General features: G+C 43.8%; 2 protein-coding genes across 2 annotated transcripts; one reads left to right on the top strand and one right to left on the bottom strand.

Annotated features, from left to right (window-relative positions):
• The first annotated feature begins 263 nt into the window (after nt 1-263).
• On the top strand, nt 264-5,864 carry LOC127102942 (uncharacterized). Its single transcript, XM_051040255.1, has 2 exons — nt 264-4,723; nt 5,363-5,864. Exons 1-2 carry the CDS (start codon nt 264-266, stop codon nt 5,862-5,864), a joined length of 4,962 nt encoding a protein of 1,653 aa, XP_050896212.1.
• A 5,826-nt stretch (nt 5,865-11,690) lies between these two features.
• Nucleotides 11,691-15,518, bottom strand: LOC127107077 (protein CHUP1, chloroplastic). The gene is made up of 6 exons (XM_051044350.1): nt 13,997-15,518; nt 13,524-13,655; nt 13,232-13,413; nt 12,824-12,935; nt 12,089-12,223; nt 11,691-11,984 (listed from the first exon to the last, which is right to left on the bottom strand). The coding sequence occupies exons 1-6, from the start codon at nt 15,188-15,190 to the stop codon at nt 11,859-11,861; spliced, it is 1,881 nt and encodes a 626-aa protein (XP_050900307.1). The 5' UTR covers nt 15,191-15,518; the 3' UTR covers nt 11,691-11,858.
• Nucleotides 15,519-21,027: the final 5,509 nt, after the last annotated feature.

The raw sequence follows: 21,027 nt of genomic DNA, 5'->3' as shown, positions 1-21,027 counted from the left end.
GGCTCACTATAAATACCCCTTTCATGGCAAAGGGGCAGGTATTCTAACTCACACTCTGATAACCTCATTCTGTACCTTTTCTGACTTAAGCATTGGAGCATCTTGCAGGTACACCCCCCTCTCATTTCCTTCTCCGGCCCATTCACCAAGACCTTGGAAGGCCCTTCTGATCAGGTGAGATCAGTGGCGCCGTCTGTGGGAACTAGCTATCCCCATCTTCATCAAACGAGGATCAAAAGCTCATTTATTTCTGTCCTTCCAACATGGCCGGAGAACAACATAGCGATCACAGCCGTCCCCTCGTCAACTACAACATGGACGACGGCCCGCCATCCCATGAAGCGGACGTTCGGGACGGTCATCCATCCACCCCGTCTCCAGAGCCCCAAAACAACGGAGATGTCTCTCACGCCCACAATTTAGGGGCAGAAACATTTCATCCCATTCCCGTTCCCGTTGAAGGAGACGCCGTAATGATTGCCATGGTGAATGCCCTCAATCAGGCCGGTTCTATGCTCCACCAGCAGCACGAACGAATCATGGCCCTCGAAGCCGAACGACAAGAGGCCCGGCCCCAGCCGGTGAGTAGGATACAACAACGTCCGGAGCCAACGAAGAAGCGAGGACGTCGCTCTCCCGAACCCCACGCCAGCAGGGCACGCGCCCATCGTGACGGTGGTCGAGCGAGAACATCACCAAGGCGCGGGCACAGCCCCGACAACAACGAACTGTCTCCCTTAAGGAGCGACGAGGAAGATTTGCATTGCCCCCTATCTCGGGCAATAATGGAAGCCCCGCTCCCCAAAGGCATGGAGAAACCGCCAAACCTAGCTGTGTACGACGGGACTACAGATCCCGACGATCACGTCGACAACGTCAACGCGATGCTCGACTACCGCAATGATATAACCGGGCACCTCAAATGCCGACTGTTCTCAACGACCCTCAGGAAAGGGGCCATGGCCTGGTACAAAAGCTTGGCCCCTGAGTCCATTACGTCATGGAGAGTCATGAGGTCCATGTTCACCCGGCACTTTACAGCTTCCCGTCGTCACCCCAAGACTGAGGCGACCCTTGAAGCCATAGTGCAGAAGAAGAATGAAACACTGCGCTCATACATCGAGCGATTCAACCAGGAAGCTGTCGAGGTAGACACCACCGAGCACATGAAGAAGTATCTCCTCGAGAGAGGTCTCTTACCCGGCAGTGAACTTAGCAGAGCTGTAGGGATCGAGCCTCCCCGCACCTTAAACGAGCTCCTGCATAAAGCCCAGGCCTACATCAGATACGAGGAAAAGCAGGTGGCACACAATGCCCGCAGCGGACGTAACGCTGGGGAGACCGAGCACTCAAAACGCGAGGACACGAGCATTTCCCGCCGCAACGGAGACAAACGAAGAGAAGAAAGACCTCGCGAGCTCCGGGAAGGAAGAGGCCCCGCGGGCAGATATAGCGAGTACACCTTACTGACAGCTCCTCGAGAGCGTATCCTCGCAGAATGTATCAACTCTGAATTTAAGCAGGGCAGGGTCAGGTTCCCAAAACCGTCTGCACCAAAGCCCCACACCGACAAATCAAAGTACTGCCGGTTCCACAGAAGTCACGGGCACGTGACCGAAGACTGCGTCCACCTGAAAGATGCGATTGAAATTTTAATCCAAGAAGGGCACCTGAAGCAGTACACGAGGAAGAACGAAGCTCCCAGACACGACGAGCCAGAGAAGAAGAGACCCCGGGAAAACACACCCCCTGACAACTCTCCCTATCAAGTGGCCCTCTGCGTGTCACGACCGGAAGATTTCTTCCTCCCCGAACCATTACCCGAGGGCAAGATCACTGCACTCAGCCCCTGGGAAGACTTCCCTACCACACTGGTGATATCAGGAGGAGGAACTAACGGGGAATCCGCGGCCCTCTCCGTCAAACGTAAGTTCGACGAACTCCTACTGACTGCCCCCGAGCAGAAAGCGACATTGACAAAATACCGGGGAAAATCCAACCCAATATCCTTCTTCCTGGAGGAACTCCCGGGCGGATCCCCGAACTCGGCCATCCCACTATTGATAAGAGCAAAGATGGCCCGATTCGACGTACGACGCATCCTGGTCGACGAAGGCAGCTCAGTGGATATCATGTACGTCCACCTCTTCAAGACTCTGAAGCTAGACAAGACCAACTTAGCCCCCTACGTCGGATCAGATCTCCAAGGATTCAACGGAGCAACAACCAGACCATGGGGATATGTTGAGCTCCTCGTCACCTTCGGCGAACAAGAAACGGCCAGGGAAGTCAAAATCCAATTCCTGGTCGTAGACTGTCCGTCTCTCTACAATTGCATCTTTGGACGCCCGACACTGGCTGAACTCACTGCGGTCCCATCCACCGTCCACCTGAAGATGAAATACTACACCAAATTGGGACGTGTGGTCACCATCCATGGTGACATCGAAGCAGCCCGACGATGCTACGACGCCGCAGTAAAAGGACAGGCCGTAGTCAGCACGAAGAGCAACTGCAACAACAAAAAACTCAAGACCGAGGATCCTGCCCGAGGAGTCAACGCCATCGACCTCGACTGTCGCATCGGGCTGGACGAGACCGAAGAGGGGAGGTTCCCCAAGGAACGCTCTCTCGAACACCTGGTCCGACCAATCCCCGACGGGGAGTTCGAACTCATTCCTCTTGGGGACGATCCGGAAAGGACGGTGAAGATAGGTAAGGGACTACCCGAGGAAACAAGAGAAGAGCTAGTAGCACGCCTCAAAGAGAACTCCGACCTCTTCGCGTGGAATGCCGCAGAAATGCCCGGGCTGGACCCCGAGATCGCGTGTCATAAGCTAGCTGTAGACCGGGCAGCCAAGCCCATAGCACAGCGTAGACGCAAGCAATCGCCCGAAAAGGCAGAGGCTGCCGAGCGAGCTGTAAAAGACCTCTTAGAGGCAAATTTTATTTCTGAAGCCCAGTACACAACCTGGCTCTCTAATGTAGTCCTCGTTAAGAAAAATAATGGAAAATGGCGTATGTGTGTTGATTATACTGATCTTAATAGGGCTTGCCCGAAAGATGCTTTCCCCCTCCCTAATATAGACTCGCTCGTTGACAACTCTGCAGGTTTTAAACTCTTGTCCTTCATGGACGCATATAGTGGATACAACCAGATCCCTATGTCGCCCGCGGACAAGAAACACACAGCGTTCATGACCCCAACGGGCAACTACTATTACAACGTGATGCCGTTCGGGCTCAAGAACGCTGGCGCTACATACCAACGCATGATGAACAAAGTCTTCAAGGACGAAATAGGGGACATGCTCGAAGTATACATGGACGACATGATCGTCAAATCACACGAGGAAATAACCCATGCTCGACACCTTACGAAGGTATTCGAACAGGCGAGACAGTGTAAAATGAGGTTCAACCCCGAGAAATGCACGTTCGGAGTCCGGGCGGGCAAGTTCCTCGGTTTCTATCTCACCGAAAGAGGGATCGAGGCCAACCCCGACAAATGCCGGGCATTCTCGGAGTTTCCGACCCCGAAAACCAAAAAATCGATCCAGTCACTCAATGGAGTGCTCGCCTCACTCTCCCGTTTCATCGCCAAGTCCGCCCAGCACGCATTGCCATTCTTCAGACTCCTTCGCAAAGAGGCTACCTTCGACTGGACCGACGAATGCGAGCAAACGCTACTCCATCTAAAGAAGGTTCTGTCCCAACCCCCGGTCTTGTCACGGCCATCAGAAAAGGAAACCCTATACTTGTACCTATCCGTGGCGACCGAGGCCGTCAGCGCCGTTCTAATAAGAGAAACCGACGAAGGACAAAAACCCATCTATTTTACGAGTAAAGCACTCCAAGGTCCCGAGCTCCGATATCAGCAAATCGAAAAGGTCGCCCTGGCCCTCATCAACACAGCAAGGAGACTACGATATTACTTCCTCGCACACACGATAAAGGTGAGGACCGACCAGCCAATCAAACAGCTGCTCGGGCGCCCGGATATGGCCGGGAGGATGCTCAAGTGGTCCCTAGAACTCTCCGAATTCGACATACAATACGAAAATAGAAAAGCCTTGAAAGCTCAGGCACTGGCCGACTTCGTCGCGGAGATGACCCACTGCCCGACTCCAGCAGAAAGCGCCCACAAATGGACGATCTTCGTCGATGGCGCCTCTAGCACATCAGGCAGCGGGGCCGGGATCATCCTCGAAAATGAAGAAGGGATCCTGATAGAGGTATCATTAGCGCTAGCGTTCCCAACATCAAACAACCAAGCCGAATACGAAGCCTTCCTCGCAGGCCTGAGGTTAGCCGAGGACCTAGGAGCAAAAGAGGTAAAAATATCCACCGACTCCCAGCTCGTGGCCTCACAAGTGCGAGGAGAATACCAAACCAAGAACGACAACCTCCTCGAGTACTTGTCCCTCGTCAAAGAAAAACTTGATAGATTTGAAAAATGGGAAGTTCAACACATACCCCGCGAGCACAACACACGGGCAGACGTTCTCTCCAAACTAGCCAGCACGAGGAAAAAGGGTGGGAATAAATCAGTAATCCAAGAAATCCTCCCTCGGCCCAGCATCAACAAACTACCGCCTCCACTCGAGGTCAACGCTATTGGAGATGCCCACTGTTGGATGACACCCATCTACAATTACCTCACACGAGACGAACTCCCGGCTGACCCGAAAGAGGCGACCACTGTCAAACGACGCGCATGCTCGTACGTACTCCTCGAAGGCAAACTCTACCGGAGAGGATTCTCCATCCCACTACTCAAATGCGTCGAGGAAGAGAAAGTCCCCGACATACTCGGAGAGATACACCGGGGAATTAACGCTCAACACCTCGGCGGACGATCGCTCGCACGAAAAGCCCTTCGAGCAGGCTACTACTGGCCGACCATGCAAAACGATTCGAAAGAGCACGTCAAAAGATGTGACAAATGCCAACGACATGCCGACATGCACCTCGCACCCCCGAACGACCTCAAATCACTGTCTTCCCCATGGCCCTTCGCGTGGTGGGGCATGGACATCCTCGGACCCTTCGTCACCGGATCATATCAGAATAAATACCTCATCGTCGGGGTGGATTACTTCACCAAATGGATCGAGGCGGAGGCACTGGCTAAAATAACCGCGCAGAACATTCTCCGGTTCTTCAAACGCAACATCCTCGCTCGGTTCGGTATACCCCAGGCACTTGTCACAGACAACGGGACACAGTTCACGGACGGAGGATTCCAGGACTTCATCGCCAGCCTGGGCACCACACAGCATTTCACGTCTGTCGAGCATCCGCAGACGAACGGGCAGGCAGAGGCGGCCAACAGGGTAATCTTACGTGGCCTCAAACGCAGACTCGGCGAGGCAAAGAGGGCATGGGTCGAGGAGCTACATAGCGTCCTATGGGCCTACCGCACGACACCACATTCTACCACCGGGGAAACCCCGTTCCGACTAACTTACGGCACCGAGGCAGTCATCCCGGTGGAGATACGGACGCCAACGAGGAGGACAGAGGAGCCCCTAGACGAGGAAATGAACGATGAAACCCTTAGAGCCGAGCTCGACCTAGTCGAGGAGATACGTTCCGAAGCAGCTCTCCGGGAAACAACCCTCAAACAAAAGATAGCACTACGCCATGACGCGAAAGTCATAAAAAGAGAGTTCCAGGTCGGCACCCTGGTCCTCAGAAGAAACCAGAAAAACCCGAGAGAGGGCAAACTGGCGGCCAACTGGGAAGGCCCTTACCGCGTCCGCGACAAAACGAGCAACGGGGCCTATTACCTAGAAAACCTACAAGGAGAACAACTCGCTCGACCATGGAACGCAGAAAAACTTAGACAATATTACAGCTAAATACACCACGGGGAGACGTGGCAGGTACGACCACGCTCTTCGTCCCCAAAACCCCAGGGAGGAACCACGAGACCCGGGAACGATCCGGGGTCACATAACAAACACAACCCTCCCCGACGGTTGGGATCTTGACCAAGGCTCAACGTCGAAGTACCAAGACTGGCAGGGCACCCAGCTCGCGATGGGAGGACCCAAGCCTCGGGACCAGGGTTCGAACAACGGACCCGGGCTTCGATACCCACGGGCACAAAGCCCGTCACTTCGTCGGTTCCCTAAACCGAGGAGATTAACAAAGTCGAGCAGAGTACGAATTCATACAAACAAGTATCAGACACAAACGAGCACAATGAATGATAACGAAAATATTCATGCATTAAAAACGATAAGAGTGGCCGAAGCCAAGTACGCCCGAAGGCCATATTACAACGCCCGAAGGCCAAAATACATAAGGCACGCAGGCCATGATAACTAGAATCAAAGAAAAACAGATAAACTAAGACTCCGCTCGGAGCACCTCTTTATCCTCTTCTTCTTCTTCTTCTTCTCCCCCCAGCTCCTCCTCCACTTCAAACGGGCAGACAATCTCACCATCCCGGACGCAGTAGTTATAGGCCGACCCTGCCGTCACCAACTCAGGGTTCAGAAGCCCGAGCTGCTCCACAGCATTGTCGAAACCCTCTTTGAAGCAGGCCACGAGATCTTGGTTGAGAGTCCGAATATGCCCTAGCAACTCACCGCGCGAACCAAGGGCGCGTTCCTCCTCGGTCTCATCTGCCAGGGGACGGACCTTTCCCTCGAGAAACGCAACCTGAGCCCGTAAGCCAGCGTTGTCCTCGGTCAGCTTCTGATGGTCGGCCACCTGCTCTTCCAGGCTCGCCTTGGCAGCCTTCAACTGGTCCCTCTCCCTTTCCACCTCCTCCAGCTTCTGGCGCAGCCCTTCCTGCAGCTGATGCTCTTCTTTGTAGTCCGACAGATCTTGAGATAGTCTTTCCTTCTCTGTCCGAACCTGCAAAAGGGCTTCCTCCAGCGAGGCGGTGGAGACCGAAGTGTCGGTCAGAACCATGGCCGTCTCCATCACCCGGATGACGGCAGCAATATCCCTGGCCAGGTCTTTCCTCCGGGCAGCAACATCCTGGTCCAGAATAGCCTTGGCCTCAGGCGCAGGCACAGCAATCGACTCCTCGGCCTTGAAGAACGACCGTTCCACATAGCAGGGAGGCAGAAGATAGCTGCCCGGTCCATGCGAACCTCCTGGAGACGACCTGGTAAGGGCCCCAGCCGGACGCTTCCGTTTATGGAGGGGAGAAGCCGCTGGCGACGGACTGCTATCAGGAATGGTGATCGGGTTAAGCCGAGGAGGAGAGGAAGGAATCACGCTCGCCGCCTGCGAGGGACCGACCCCGGCATCGCCAGCAGTCTCCGAGACACGGGCCGCAGTTTTCTTCTTCTTCTTGGGCACCCGGTCAGGAGCGCCGACCTGATTCGCCAGCTTCAGCACCCGATCACGAGCATTGGGCATGGCACCTGCAAATAAATTACACACAAACGTTAGCGACCGAAGTCATAAACAGAAATAAAAAGCTAAACAAAGTCTGCCTACTCAATAACGCCAGAGCTTCCTCCTCGGTATCACACTCGAGCAGAGCCTTCGTATTGATATAACGCGTCTCGGTGATTAGCTCCCCGGCCTCATCCAGGTAGGGCACGCCCTGTCGATTCGCCCAGAACGCCAAGCTGAAGCTCTGCACGTAATCGACCAGCTTCTTGTACGCGAGCCTATCCTCCTCGCCGAGCATCGCGTACTTGACCCGGTAATGCGCTGTGGAGAGATCGAAATGATCACGCTGCCACCTCAGCGGTATCTTCGACATCAGCGTCTCCTCCCCGTTGGGTTCCCGTTGATAGTAGTAGAGAGAGTGAAGGGCAGCCCGGGTAATCGGCATCACCACGTACCACCGGCTTTTGAAATGGCGAACAGAATCCTCGTACGTCTTGAACAGACGCACGGGCTGCTTGAAAGAAACCCAACTGTGGCGACCACGGGAACCGGACCTCTGGAGATGGAACACGTGGAAGAAGAGAGCCCGGGTGCAACCAATGCCGAGGAACTGGCAAACTAACTCGAATGCCCGCATAAATGCGAGGGCATTAGGATGTAGTTGGGACGGCGCCAGCCGGAGCCACTTGAAGACCGACATCTGGAAGGAGCTGAAGGGCAGTCTCATCCCCGCCTCACGAAAAGCAAATTCATACATGGTGAACTGCTTCCCCGGGAAATGATGACAAATGCGGTCTTCTTCCTTGGGGGCGCAGCAATACCAGTTTGGTGGATCCTCCCGGCTTATGGTCTCGACCATAGCGTGAGCAGTGATGGCCTCGTCACAGAAGTCTGATTCCTCCTCCAAGGGCTCGTCCGCAACCCAGGAGAAGTCGACCTGCCCGGAAGAGGAGGCGTGTTCGGTACCATCTCGGACACTCCCATCCCCGACAGGGAGACGAGCGATTGTCGCGTCTTCGGTGGAGGACCCAGAATCTTCCTTCCTCGGTCGTAAGCGCCCGGTAGCACCTGAAACGCAGACAGAAAGAGTGAATTCGACGTCATATCAAATCCACCCTTCCACCGCAGGTCAAGTGAAAGGGCGTAGCGGCGACGGACACTAACCGCGCTCAACTCGGTGGCGCGCGCATTCTATGGAGACCGGACACAAACTTCATACGACCTATGCAAGTATTGCCCGGCATATGAAGTTTGTGCCCGGTACAGTAGGATCCCAACCCTATTTTCTACCATCTAATATACACCTACAGTCCACTACACTGTTCCCAAGTTAAACCTAACCACATTTCTACAACATTATCATGCGTTTGACAGAAAACAACAAGGAAAAAGAATGGGTCACAGTGGAAAATCGTACCTGACATAGTTAAGTTGAAAGGGTACGGTGGTGTCCGAGCAGAAGACGGTGGTTCAGATAGGAGGACGGGCGGAGACGGCGGTCCAGACGGTTGAGCAAGCAAACGAGAGAGAAGGTGGAGATCTCCGGTGAACGTATGAGCGAGAAAAAAAGGTAGAAATGAAGTTACTCAACCCCTTTTTATAGGGCTTGGCACGTGGACCAACACGCTAGGTCATCATTGCCTAGCCTGCCTACGCCGTCTTTGCGCGCGAAACGAGGCGACGCCACTAATCGTGAGACACGTCTATCAAAGATAAGAAGCTGAAACGACCCGAGCACCTGTCCGTCTCCTCGACTCACCAAGACGCCACCTCCCCGCGTCATACCCACGTTTACTACAAGGAAGGCGCAGATCAACCGATCACCTCCATCCCCGACATTCCCGAAGAAAGGGTCGGTCATGAATAGGTCTGGTACGACCTCGCCTGTCTAACGATCAAGCTTCCCCATCGTCTCGGGGAACCCTTAGTTGAAACATAAGTCATCCCTCTGGCTCAGAGACTCGACTTGGGGGGCTCCTGTTCCGGACTGGGCCATGACCCTAGGCACGGCACGGCCCAATGCTCGCCAAGCCCACATCCAAACGACCATGTCCACACGACCACGAGGATACGTCGGGTGGACGACAGTCCGCCCGACGAACGTCTCCCCGGCCCCTTAAACACGTGTCGGACAGCGAGCGGGTCCTCCTCATACGATCTCCATCCACTCACCGTCAACCCACGTCGCGGGCACCTCAGTTGTGTCGGGCAGAGCCCTAACGGCATCCCACTCACCACGTCACCCAACTCCCCTATATTGTCGCCTTAGGGATAGGGGCAGTTGGACCAGGGGGCAGACTTTGGTCTAGGTCTTAACGCTTCTTACGCGTCCCCTGGCAGCTCCTCCTTGGGCCTAGCTAATCCAGCCCATTAGGAGCCTTGGCCCAGCGCTGGGGGCTCACTATAAATACCCCTTTCATGGCAAAGGGGCAGGTATTCTAACTCACACTCTGATAACCTCATTCTGTACCTTTTCTGACTTAAGCATTGGAGCATCTTGCAGGTACACCCCCCTCTCATTTCCTTCTCCGGCCCATTCACCAAGACCTTGGAAGGCCCTTCTGATCAGGTGAGATCACCTACTAAAATATCTTAAGTTTAATTGAATACTCTCAAGATCAATTCTTGGGAACATGACTAAGTTATTTTTTAGTGAACTTGTATAATTCCTTATGTTCTCCTCTTATCCCTTAAATTCTTTATTCAGTAATTTATATTCTACAATTTTATTTTTCGTTTGTGTGTTTATAAACTTTTTTAAAAATATTTTCAAACTCTGGTTTTTGATCCATAAAATTTTTCAAATCCAAATTTTTATAAAACACACAATACACCCCCCATGTGCGAAGTCACATGTTTAATAGGTTGCCTTGCGATTGAAGACTCCTAGTAGCTAGGATGTGATGTCGTAATTATGTGTTTTATAAAAAAATTGTTATTTTACGTGTCATAAAGTCTTTGTCATTGTGACTGAAAATTCGTAATAGCTAAGGGGTTGATTTGGCGAAGTGGGTCGCCTTGCAATTGAAGACTCCCAAATAACTAGGTGGTTGTGAGGTCGTAGTTATGTGTTTTGTAAAAGACCATAATAAAGATAGATTCGTTATAGGATTGATCATAGGAATTCTCACATCTAGTGATAGATGATTCGAAAGGAAAACTTAATCGTTTTTATTATTATTTTTGCAAATCGTTCGTTAAATATTTACAATTACTTACACACAAATCAATCACGCTATGCACCTTTCAACATTTTTATAAATATGATAATTTTACATTTAACTTTATAGTTTTTGTTGACATAATTACTGCGGTTGCAATTTTTATTCCAACAATAACTAAAGTTATTTTTAAAAAGATAATTTGTTTAGGGATGGGAACATAATAGGTTGTTGGAACCTCTTAACCGATGATTGAAAAACAAAGAATGACAGCCACATCAAAGAGGGTATAAGATTCCATACTCCAAGAAAAAAACAAAAAGAACTAATATGTAAATACCAATAGACATGTAGTCCAATGTTGGACCTTGACATATACTAGTATCTATTTAAATCAATCACGCATTTATTCTCTAGACTTGGTAATGTTTTGAAATTAGCTAACATTTCTTCTATGGTTTAGCAATAACATGCATTTGAAAAAAACTCAAATTTCATATTGTTCAGACATAAGATCTATAAAGAACTTATATAAGGTGTGGAAAGATCCAAAATACCTAATTTTTTGAAACCTTGAAAAAAGAAAGAAGATGAGTATGGGCTCTATATCAAAATCCTCGCCACTACCATAATTGTGAGAATTATTTTGTAAATTATAGAATTAAGTGAAAATATTTGAATAAAGAGTTTAATAAAGATAGAGAATCATAGAAGGAAGCGAGGAAGAAGGTAAGATAAAAGATAGTTAAGTGAAAAGTTGAGCATAAAAGAAGGCCAACTAAGTGCTTAAGTTAGTTGAATTATGAAACCAAGATTGGTCTTGGGTCAATTCAATTGGCAGGGTTTGATGATTGCCCTTAAAATCACTTAATTCCAATTTATTTTGATAAAAATAGGCTCTATAATATGGTATCCACTATCCAGTAACGTTTTTGATATGGTTCTTAAATTCTTACTAACTCTTTTATACTTTTTCAATTACTTGCTTGCTCTTTAACATGATGATGATGCAATTACCCATTAAGACAAACAAGTTCTCAACTCAACCTCATACAAAATCCACAACAGCTACAAGTGCCAGAGTTTGATACCATCCAGTTTCTTTATAAATGAATGAATGATTTAATAAACGGATTTGTAGAAAATTCACAACAACAAGCGCCAAAGTGGAAGCAAATTAATTTGTTTCTCAGTGACTAAATAATGGATAAATCATGAATTAAAATGTGTTCCACTTTAACGATGGCTAATAATAATAATATTGCCATTATATTCACAAACTAGTGAAAAGGGGCTACTATACTAATTCTCTCAGGAGTAAAGTTTGCTCCTGCATTAACATGCTGCAGGCCTGCACAAGAATTTCTGTTGTTGCCCATGGCATTGAACATGACACGACCTCGCTTTATCTCTCAATTCTTGGAATGCTCTCATTGTATCAGCATCGAACCCGCTAGCAAACTGCCAAACATAATAGCATATTACTATGAATGGTCCTTTACAGTAGTTGTTGTATCGGCATCAACATTTTAATAGAGTTTAACAATTGTCAGGAAAAAATTTACCTGATGTACCCGGAAAGCAAATCTTACTCCTTGAACAATCAGTTCTTCTTCTTCAGGACCACCACCAACTGTCTCAAGCTCAGCAGAGACTCTTTTCATATACTTCATAGCCAATTTTACAGATGCCAGCTTGATCTACCACAATTTAACAACATAAATGAGTAAACCGATGTTCGACAATAACTTCATGTATCAATACAAAACACAAAAAACACGGTAATTAACAAGTGTGTGGCTTGTTTTTTGTAATAATTTTAAAGACAAGAATAAGCATAAGGCATTTTTTTTTTTTTTAATAATCTTATAATTTTTAAACATAGAGAATCTAGTTCCCTTCCAAGTTCCTAGCAAGCAAAGAGATTTTCCTTCACTAAGTTGAGAAGCAGATGGTCCCAATAGATCATAGAGATCTAGGGTCACATGTGTGTAAGCAGAAAAGAACACAGAACTGAAGTTGAAATTTATCAGCAAAGTTAACAATTGTTTTGGCATTTTGCTGTCAGCAACTTGTCCAATATATCATGTAATAAACTTTACCAAGGCAACTGATTGGAGAACTATAAACAAGATGAGTCAATAGAAGGTTTATAAGGGCACAGTCTACACCAACCAATAAACCTACTTGCCCATTGATATAATGAACCTAACTAAATTAGTATAATTTTTTTGGGTACAATAAATTAGCATAATTAACCTTCATGAAAACTGATATAAAAAAATCCTAATCAAAATTACCTTGGTGGCATAACCGCTATCGAGCAACCAATCTATAGGAATTTGGAAGACTTTGAATCTCTTCGTTGCTGACTCCCTCATTCTAGAGATATTGTAAACCCCGTGTTCTAATCTGTCGTAACATCAATTAAAAAACATAAATGTTAAGTAGTTTTCTATACATTAACATATAATTCACATGTTTATATTAATTAAATTTGAGTTTCATTTTCATTATAAATAAATGTATTAATTTTTAATGAAGTTAGGTGTCCTATTCTTATCAAAATTGAAGTTTCATTATTCCTGTATTTACTATTTATGCATGTATTTTTTATGAAGTTAGGTGTCATCTTCATATCATATCCACATGAAACCTCAAATTTGGTACTAGCCAAATTTATCAAGGAAGTTCATAAATTCACATACTTCTCAAATAGAGTCTGCATCTTCTTAAGAGCTGGACCACATAGTTGTCGAGGATCGTCGCGGAAAGACGAAGCCTCGGATTCAAGCTTCTTCAGATCACAATATCCAAATGCAGCTTCACGCAGAGCATCAGCTTTCTGCTCTGGCCAATTGAAGTGTTTGAGCACAGCCCTTTCATCCACCTATAGCAACAAAAATAGAAAAACAGACAAAATAAGTTACTCTTTATTTTAATTATAAATTTCAATGCAAAATAAATAAATAAAACTAAAATTGATGGATGAAAGAATACCAAATAAGAGAGTTCATCATCAAGCCATTTAACAAAAGGAACTACATCTTCAATGTCCATAAATGCTGCACCTTCCACTTCTTTAATCAAGTATCTAATAAAATCTCCTTGTGTTTCTACATCAGTTTTTATCTGTAAATAAACAAATATAGTGATTAGAAAACCCTAACTGATACTAACCAGTTTAATACTATAATTAAGCTTTAACTAATCACTTGATTTGATTAACATAAAAATAAGACTGGTTTTGAGTCATTGGAGAATCTTTTCTTTCGCAATGATCACAAAATGCCGTACTTTTGTGTATATTTACAAGTTTAGACATCTAAATTCGAATCAGATTACTGTCTTATCTACGAGAAAATATCCAATTCAAATTAAAGCAATTAAAGCGACTACACATGTCTGAAGACACTGACATAAATGACCAGTGGCAAAATAGTAATTATGCAACAAAACTCACGTGCACTTACCGCTAGTAAATGAGTTGAACGGTTCTCGATCTCGCCGATCATGTCACGGGCGTTTGCCGTCGCCGGAACTTCTGTTGAAGTACCGGAGTTTGATTCCCGTCGTGATTGAGAGTCCCTCCGCATCAAGGAATGATAAAACTCTACGACCTCCGGCACTCTTCTTACCTTCGCTGAAGCCACTCTTCCTCCCTTCGGCGGTGGTGGAGGAGGCGGAGGAGCTGCTTTTGATGCAGGTTTCCTTGGAGGAGGAGGAGGTGGAGGCGGTGCTGTCTTCGCTGGTTGAAGCGGTTGCGAAATCGCTTGTTCTGTTTCGCCATTGTTTTGTTCCGCGAGCGAAACGGTCGGTGACGACGGGGAAGAGGACAACGGCTTCGGCGGTGGATTAGGAACTCGAGGAACGCGGGATCTAACGTTAACGTTTAGAACTGAGTCGTTACATTCGGCGAGTTCCTCGGAGTTACACCGAGAGTGACGTTGCCTTTCAGTTTCAACAAACTCTCTTTTCAAATCCACAGTTTCATTCTGCTTATGGATCACGATTGCATGATCCGACATCGTTTTCTTCAACGTTTTCATGAGATTGGACCTCACCGAAACCTCTCCGATCCCCTGAAACCTATGCGAAGTGGAAAATTGCTCGTGCTCGTGCTCCTCACTCTGTAACGACGTCGTTTTCTTCAGTTCACTAATTTCATCTTCCAACGCTTTCATTTTCTTTTCATTCTCTCTTCTCTCTTCTTCCATTTGAAACTTCATTTCCTGCAACTCCTTCTTTAGCCTCTCGTTCTCTGTTTCCGCTTCTTCCGCTCTCATTCTGTTCCTTTGAATCTCAGTTTCTCTAGCTGTTAACTCGTTTTCTAAAACCGGTACAATGGCTATAGACTCCTTCAGTAGTTTATGCTCGAGAAGCTCTGTCTTCAAGCGAGACTCACTCTCCCGGAGCTCCTCCACGATACGGAGAAGCTCTGTCCCGTCCGGTGGACGAGGCTGTACTTGAGCGGAGGAGCGAGGGAAATGAAAACCTATGCGAGAGAATGAGGATTTATGAGACGAAGATTTGGCGGAGGAGGTCGTGGTGGAGGGAGAAGGAGGAGGTGGTTGTTTCTTCTTCTGCGGCGGAGGAGTGCTGTGTACATGCGCCGGTGACGGAGATTTCTGGAATCCCATTGCTACCTTAACCTTACCGGCAACCATGGATGGTGGTGGTGGAAAAGAGAAGAGTTAAAAACAGTTGGTTGTGTTTCGGATTGGGGTGGGGTGGTGTGGGGTGGGGTGGTGTGGGTGTGAGAGTGAAGAAGGTATAACTAAAAACGACGTCGTTGTCTTATGTTGATAAAGGGAATTAGAGGAAGAAAATAGAATGGTGTAAAAGAGTGGGGAGAGAAATTGAAGGCACAGCTAACGAGGAACGGTCTTTTCTTTTTTTCAGAGAAACAAAAAAGGGATATTAATATTTTCAAAATTGTTTGAAATATAGTAGTAGTATCAATAAATCAAAAAGAGGACAAGGCTTTTTATTTGTCTATGAAAAAAAGAACAAACTTCGAGTTTGAAAGTAAGTAAGTGGAGTATAGACTAGCATGAATAACTTCTGAGTTTGACTCGGTTTAGAAGGGAGAAAAACGTGAAATATTTAATTCTTCAATTTGTGACTATTATCAGTTAAATTAATCACCAAAATTTCAAAAATATTAGTAAATAGTTATTGTATTTTCTTTATATGATAAAGTAGTCTATCAGTCAAGGGAGATGATAGACAAGTTAATTTGTAACGCTAAACGATTATGCAAAGACTTTTGATAGAAAATTTTTGTTTGTATTAAAAATTTTATGATAATATGTTTTTATAAGTCAGTTTAATAGGTAGCTCTACAAATAGGAGTTGTGTAATACACGGGCGCCCGCCCTATTTAATCATGTTCCACAAAAACTTGAAGAAGAAAAAATAGTAGGGTAGTACGGGCATTGTGTAGTGTGGAAGTTTAAAAAAACAGGAGGAATGGGTTACATTAGTAATGCATTTTTTAATTTAAAAATTGTAAAAAAATAAAAGCTCATAAAAATTAGAGTGGAATGAGTCGGCATCTTAGAGAGTTACGAGTTTAAAACTTTAATCTGTCATATAATGTGTATAAAACGGACATGTTCAGTAGGTCGAATTCAATTTACTATCCTAATTTTCTTTATTAAAGGCAAAAAAAAAGAAGGTCAAGCTCAAAGAAGTATATTCGTTTGTGTTAGAGGTGTGGTGTGTTTAGAGAAGTCTGAGGAGCCTTGTAGAAAGAAGATTTCAGATTCATCTGATATTTTTGTTGTTTTCCACCTTACTTGTGATCATGTTCTAACAAAGGGGAGAGTCAGTCGCAAGGCCAAACATGATCATGTGGATACGAGAAAGGGTCTGATTAACCAAAAAGCTACATCGAAGACTAGTACTATTTCTAAGGTGATCATGTCAAAGGAACGATGATTGTTAGAATTGATTAAGAAGGATCCACGTGAAAAAGGAATTAAGGGAGACAATTAAGGCCGAAGGAAATAAAAAGAAAAAGAAAAGGAGAAAATGAAAAGGAAGAAAGAGAAACCAATGCGTGCTCTGTTATGTCGTACCTAGTCCACACAATAATAAACATGTCTCCATTTGTAGATCTGTATTTATGCCCTGAATTTTGAATTACCATTACAGTAAAAACAATTACTTTCTCTTTCAAATTAAGATTTTAAAATTACCCTCTCAAAATTTCAGCCAGCAATTACATAATTGTACCATTCATTCTCTCAGCAACATCTGACTCTCTGATCAGTGCATTTTGATGCACATTCTTCTATAATTGTACTTAGGCATTTATCTAATTTATTTTTCTTATTTTACTATTTTATTATGTTTTTGGATTTAAGTTCATGATTGCCTTTAATCTATTTTCGTTTGCTATTTTCAGTTTTAGCGATTATTTGATACTTGTTCACTGTTCGGATCATAACTTGAGCTACGAGATATCGTTTTGCGTGTTCTGACATGCGTTGGAAAACTGATAGAAAGAGCTACAACTTTTATGTTTAAGCCAAAAGCTGATTCGGAGTTTAGAAGTATCGAATAATTTATTGAAGTTCCAGACTTAATTAAAATAGTTAGTTTGGGTCAGTTTTTGTTATTTTCAGGTCAGATCCTATAAGGGCCCGAATTTACCTTTTATTATATTAGGTCTTTCACTACTATAGAAATCCAAATTCTGAATTTTGATGATACAATATTGCTTAGAAGATTTCATGGAGAGCTAATTCCCAAAGAGTTGATCTGTTGTATTCGAATTCCACTTTGAGGTTTTTATTAATTTTAATTTAATTTCAAATTCTTTTCAATTCTTCCTATAAACTCGTTTGCTTAATTCGATTACTTTGTTTTCTTAATTCGATTACTTTGTTTGCTTAATTCGATTGTTTCTTATAGGATAGAGTTGATTAAATTTGATTGTTTGTATGATCCTTAACTATAATCACGTTACCGTAGCTTTTTCGTTATCGTGTTTGATTAAGTCGCGTTTGCTTAATTCGCGTCTGCTTAAACCCGTTTGCTTAATTCGCGTCTGCTTAAACCTGTTTGCTTAATTCGGAAATTAGGAACATACATCATATAATACCAATTTGCGCTTGTCAGTGGGTATTGTAATCGAATGGGATTGAATCCGCTAGGGAATTGAAATTATAAGAATCGATGATAAGTCGGAAATCGATACAATAGATTAGCTTATTTATCAATTTTGCTTTTACTTTTAATCATCTTCGATTTAAGTTTTGAACCTTAAAAAACCCCTTCTTTCCATTCATTTTGTTATAACATTCAAGAGTCCTTGTGATACGATATCCGAGTGTCGCTTCCATTTTACTACACTTTTATTATTCGTTTTTGACAGCGAAGCAAAATTGGCGCCGTTGTCGGGGACTCTTGTAGATCTTAACCATTATTATAGGTTTGGGTGTTATGTTTTAGCATTTCTTTTGTCCTAACTTTCTTACGTTTTGGTCTTTTTGCATTTTTGGATTAAAAAAAATCTGTTTTTTTTAAAAATTGTCTCAAATTATTCTGATTCTTTGTCGATTGACTAGGAAAAAAATCAAGGATTAAAAGCCTCTATTTAGGAACTAAATGGTGGAAGCCGTTCTAAAAATCCAAAATTCCTTATTTTTCTATTTTTTATGATTTATTTTCTGTTTTGATAGTTTCAGAAAATTCCTCAAAAATTTTCAAAATTCTTAATTGGCGTTATTAGATTAATTTTTGTGTTTTTGTATTTTTAAAATTTTTTTTAATCGTTTTTTTCGTATTTTAATTGTTTTTACTTAATAGGGGCATTGTCGGTATTTTCCTATTTGTTGCTACATTGCTGAATTGGTTGTGTTTTCTCATTGTTTGTTGATTTTTTTCTTTTCTATTGAGTTTAATATGGCTGACCAAAAAACCCTGAGAGAACTTGTTGCCCCTGATGTTGATTATATTGCTTTCTGTATTGAATATCTTGTTGCTGCCAAATCCTTGATTGGGAACATGTCACTTAACTCCCAACAGTTTACAACAAGGGATAATTTTATGGTTCAAGAAAAAGGTATGAATAAGATTCAGGCTTCTTCTTCCAATAAGGCTCTAGAAACCAGAATTGATGAACTTACCTCCTTAGTGAAACAATTGATGCTACCCATTCCACCACCACCACCATCATATAACCCTCCACAAGTAGCCACCTTTTCACCTTCTAAACCTTCACTAGAGGAACTTGTCAAGCAAATGGTTGTAAATAGTCTCCAATTTCAGCAACGAATAGATTATTGTATTCAGACTTTGCAAACACAAATTGGACAACTTGCCACTTCAATGAATGTCATGCAACAAGCTCAATGATCAAACCAACTACGTGGCCAAACAATAGTTAATCCAAAAGGCTTTAATGTGAGTGAAATTTCCTTGAGATCCGAAAAAGTTACAGAACCAGCCCCAGAAAAAAATAAAAAAATTATTAGTGTAACACCTGAAAATAAACCTGGACATTCTATTGTTGTTGAGGTTGGAAAAAAATAAGTATCACCAATCCCTTTCCCACAAAGAGTACTGGAAAATAAGAAGATTGACGAGGAAGAACATTTTGTTTTCCAAATAGAGTTGCTTTCTGAAGTTATTGATGAAGCTTATTCTGATTTGTTTTCAACTGATTTTCCAACTTTATCTGGTTTTGATGATATTTACTCATGTGATGATTGTACTAACACTAACGTTTGTGTTGTTTGTGTTGAGATTGATGCTGCCTTGCAGGGAGACAGTGTAAATGAAGTTGTTTATGTAGCTGAAGCTCTTGACATTCCGGTTGGCCCAAACATACCATCCATTGAACAACCACATTCTGTAGAGCCTAAACCACTTCCCGAGGATTCATATTATTCATTAAAGCTTCAACTTAAGCAGAAACATAAGAAGGGAATTGGATGGACCTTGGCTGACACTCGTGATATTATCCATTCCATATGTATGCATAGGATCTCACTTAAAGATGAAATAAAAATAGTGAGGCAGCACCATAATCCTTTTATTCTTGATATTGTGAAAAATGAGATCACTTTCACGCGCCCATTCAACACTTTTACTTATCAAAGATTCTTCTTTGATCCTGGAATACAAGGCGAATGCACTAATCAAAATTTCAAGGTCAGTGGACACTACCCAAAGCTACTACATGAGAACCCGACTTTGGAAGAGGAGACGGTAGAAGAACTCTCTTTAGGAAAGGCTGCTTATGCAATCACTTATCCGCCTTGACTTCTCGGGTGTGTTCTTTCCTTTCTCTCACTCTTATTTTATATTTATGTTCTTTCATTTAGGACAATGCATGTTTTAAGTGTGTGTGTGTGTGTGGGGGGGGGGACCATTTATTTGTTTTGTTTTCTTTGTTTTTTCTCTGTTTTGGTTTTTGTTTGCTTTCTTAAAAAAAATTGCATGTTTTTTCCTTTGGTTTTTGAGTTACAATTATGAGTATTTTTTTTTCTCTTGAATAAAGTCTTGTGGTGTGATGTGAAAAATTTGTTGTGCATTTTTAGTATGATAGGTATGACTAAACTCTAAATTGTATATCATTTGTGGTAGATCAATTAACCTTGTGAGATTTTTGAGCCTTATATGGATAACTTACAAAAATCCATCTCTTTCTTTCTTGTGTGATTCACTCATGTATGTTAGTCTCTAGAACTTGAATTGACTCTTGTTGATGTTGTTGTTTACTTGTGCACACTGATATGATAAAGACAGTTTTGTTTTTTGTTTTTTTAGCCAGTTAGCCAAAGAGTTGAAAGAGTCTTGTTTAGAGTTGTGTGAGGTTGAATAATTATGTTTATAATATTTTAGAAGTTGGTAGAAAAAGAAAAGAAAATTAGAAAAAGAAAATAGAAAAGAACAAAAAAATGAATGAAAAAAATAGAAGGATGTATACATGTCAATACATACTCCTTATGAAGAAGAAGAAAAAAAGAAAAGAAAAAGAAAAGAGAAAGAAGAAAGAGAAAACAATTGTTATAGAGTTGTTCAAGTGAATGAAATAATTTGTAAATTCAACTCCCGCAGATTCTTTCAAGTCTCTTTTATCTCTTTGAATTTTAGCCTAGTCCTTTAGGATTTATCTCACCCTTACCTTGGCCACGTTACAACCAAATAAAAGTCCTTTTGATCTTTGTGCGTATATATTTCAATTGTGGATGTTAGAGTCTTTTCAAGCTTATGGTAGTACTAACTTTCATGTTGTGTTGAGTGTAAACAGTTAATCTAAACACTTGAGAGTTGAGTGAATTATATCCTGTGAGGATCTTACTGCTGTTGATGTATTCTTTGGTAATCTGTTTTCCTATCTACTTTAAATGTCACAAAAAGTTGCTTACTAACACCATATTCTTGAAGCTTAGACTTAGAATTCTACTTGTATCTTGTATCTTGAAAACTTTTGGAAGTGCATGCTCTGTTTTCTTTCCTTTTGTTTTGAAATTGTAATTTTGCTCGA

This window comes from Lathyrus oleraceus, chromosome 7 (assembly GCF_024323335.1).
Source record: "Lathyrus oleraceus cultivar Zhongwan6 chromosome 7, CAAS_Psat_ZW6_1.0, whole genome shotgun sequence".
Lineage (NCBI taxonomy): Eukaryota > Viridiplantae > Streptophyta > Magnoliopsida > Fabales > Fabaceae > Lathyrus > Lathyrus oleraceus.
The sequence above is the reverse complement of the archived record's forward strand: the minus strand, read 5'-3'. Positions and strand labels throughout refer to the sequence as shown.

Coding starts and splice junctions, on each gene's coding strand:
- LOC127107077 (XM_051044350.1), bottom strand. CDS start 15,190: ATGGTTGCCGGTAAGGTTAAGGTAGCAATGGGATTCCAGAAATCTCCG. Junction 13,414..13,523: donor ATGATGAACTCTCTTATTTG/GTATTCTTTCAT, acceptor TTGTTGCTATAG/GTGGATGAAAGGGCTGTGCT. Junction 12,224..12,823: donor ATAGCGGTTATGCCACCAAG/GTAATTTTGATT, acceptor AAATTGTGGTAG/ATCAAGCTGGCATCTGTAAA.
- LOC127102942 (XM_051040255.1), top strand. CDS start 264: ATGGCCGGAGAACAACATAGCGATCACAGCCGTCCCCTCGTCAACTAC. Junction 4,724..5,362: donor GTCAAACGACGCGCATGCTC/GTACGTACTCCT, acceptor CCTCAAACGCAG/ACTCGGCGAGGCAAAGAGGG.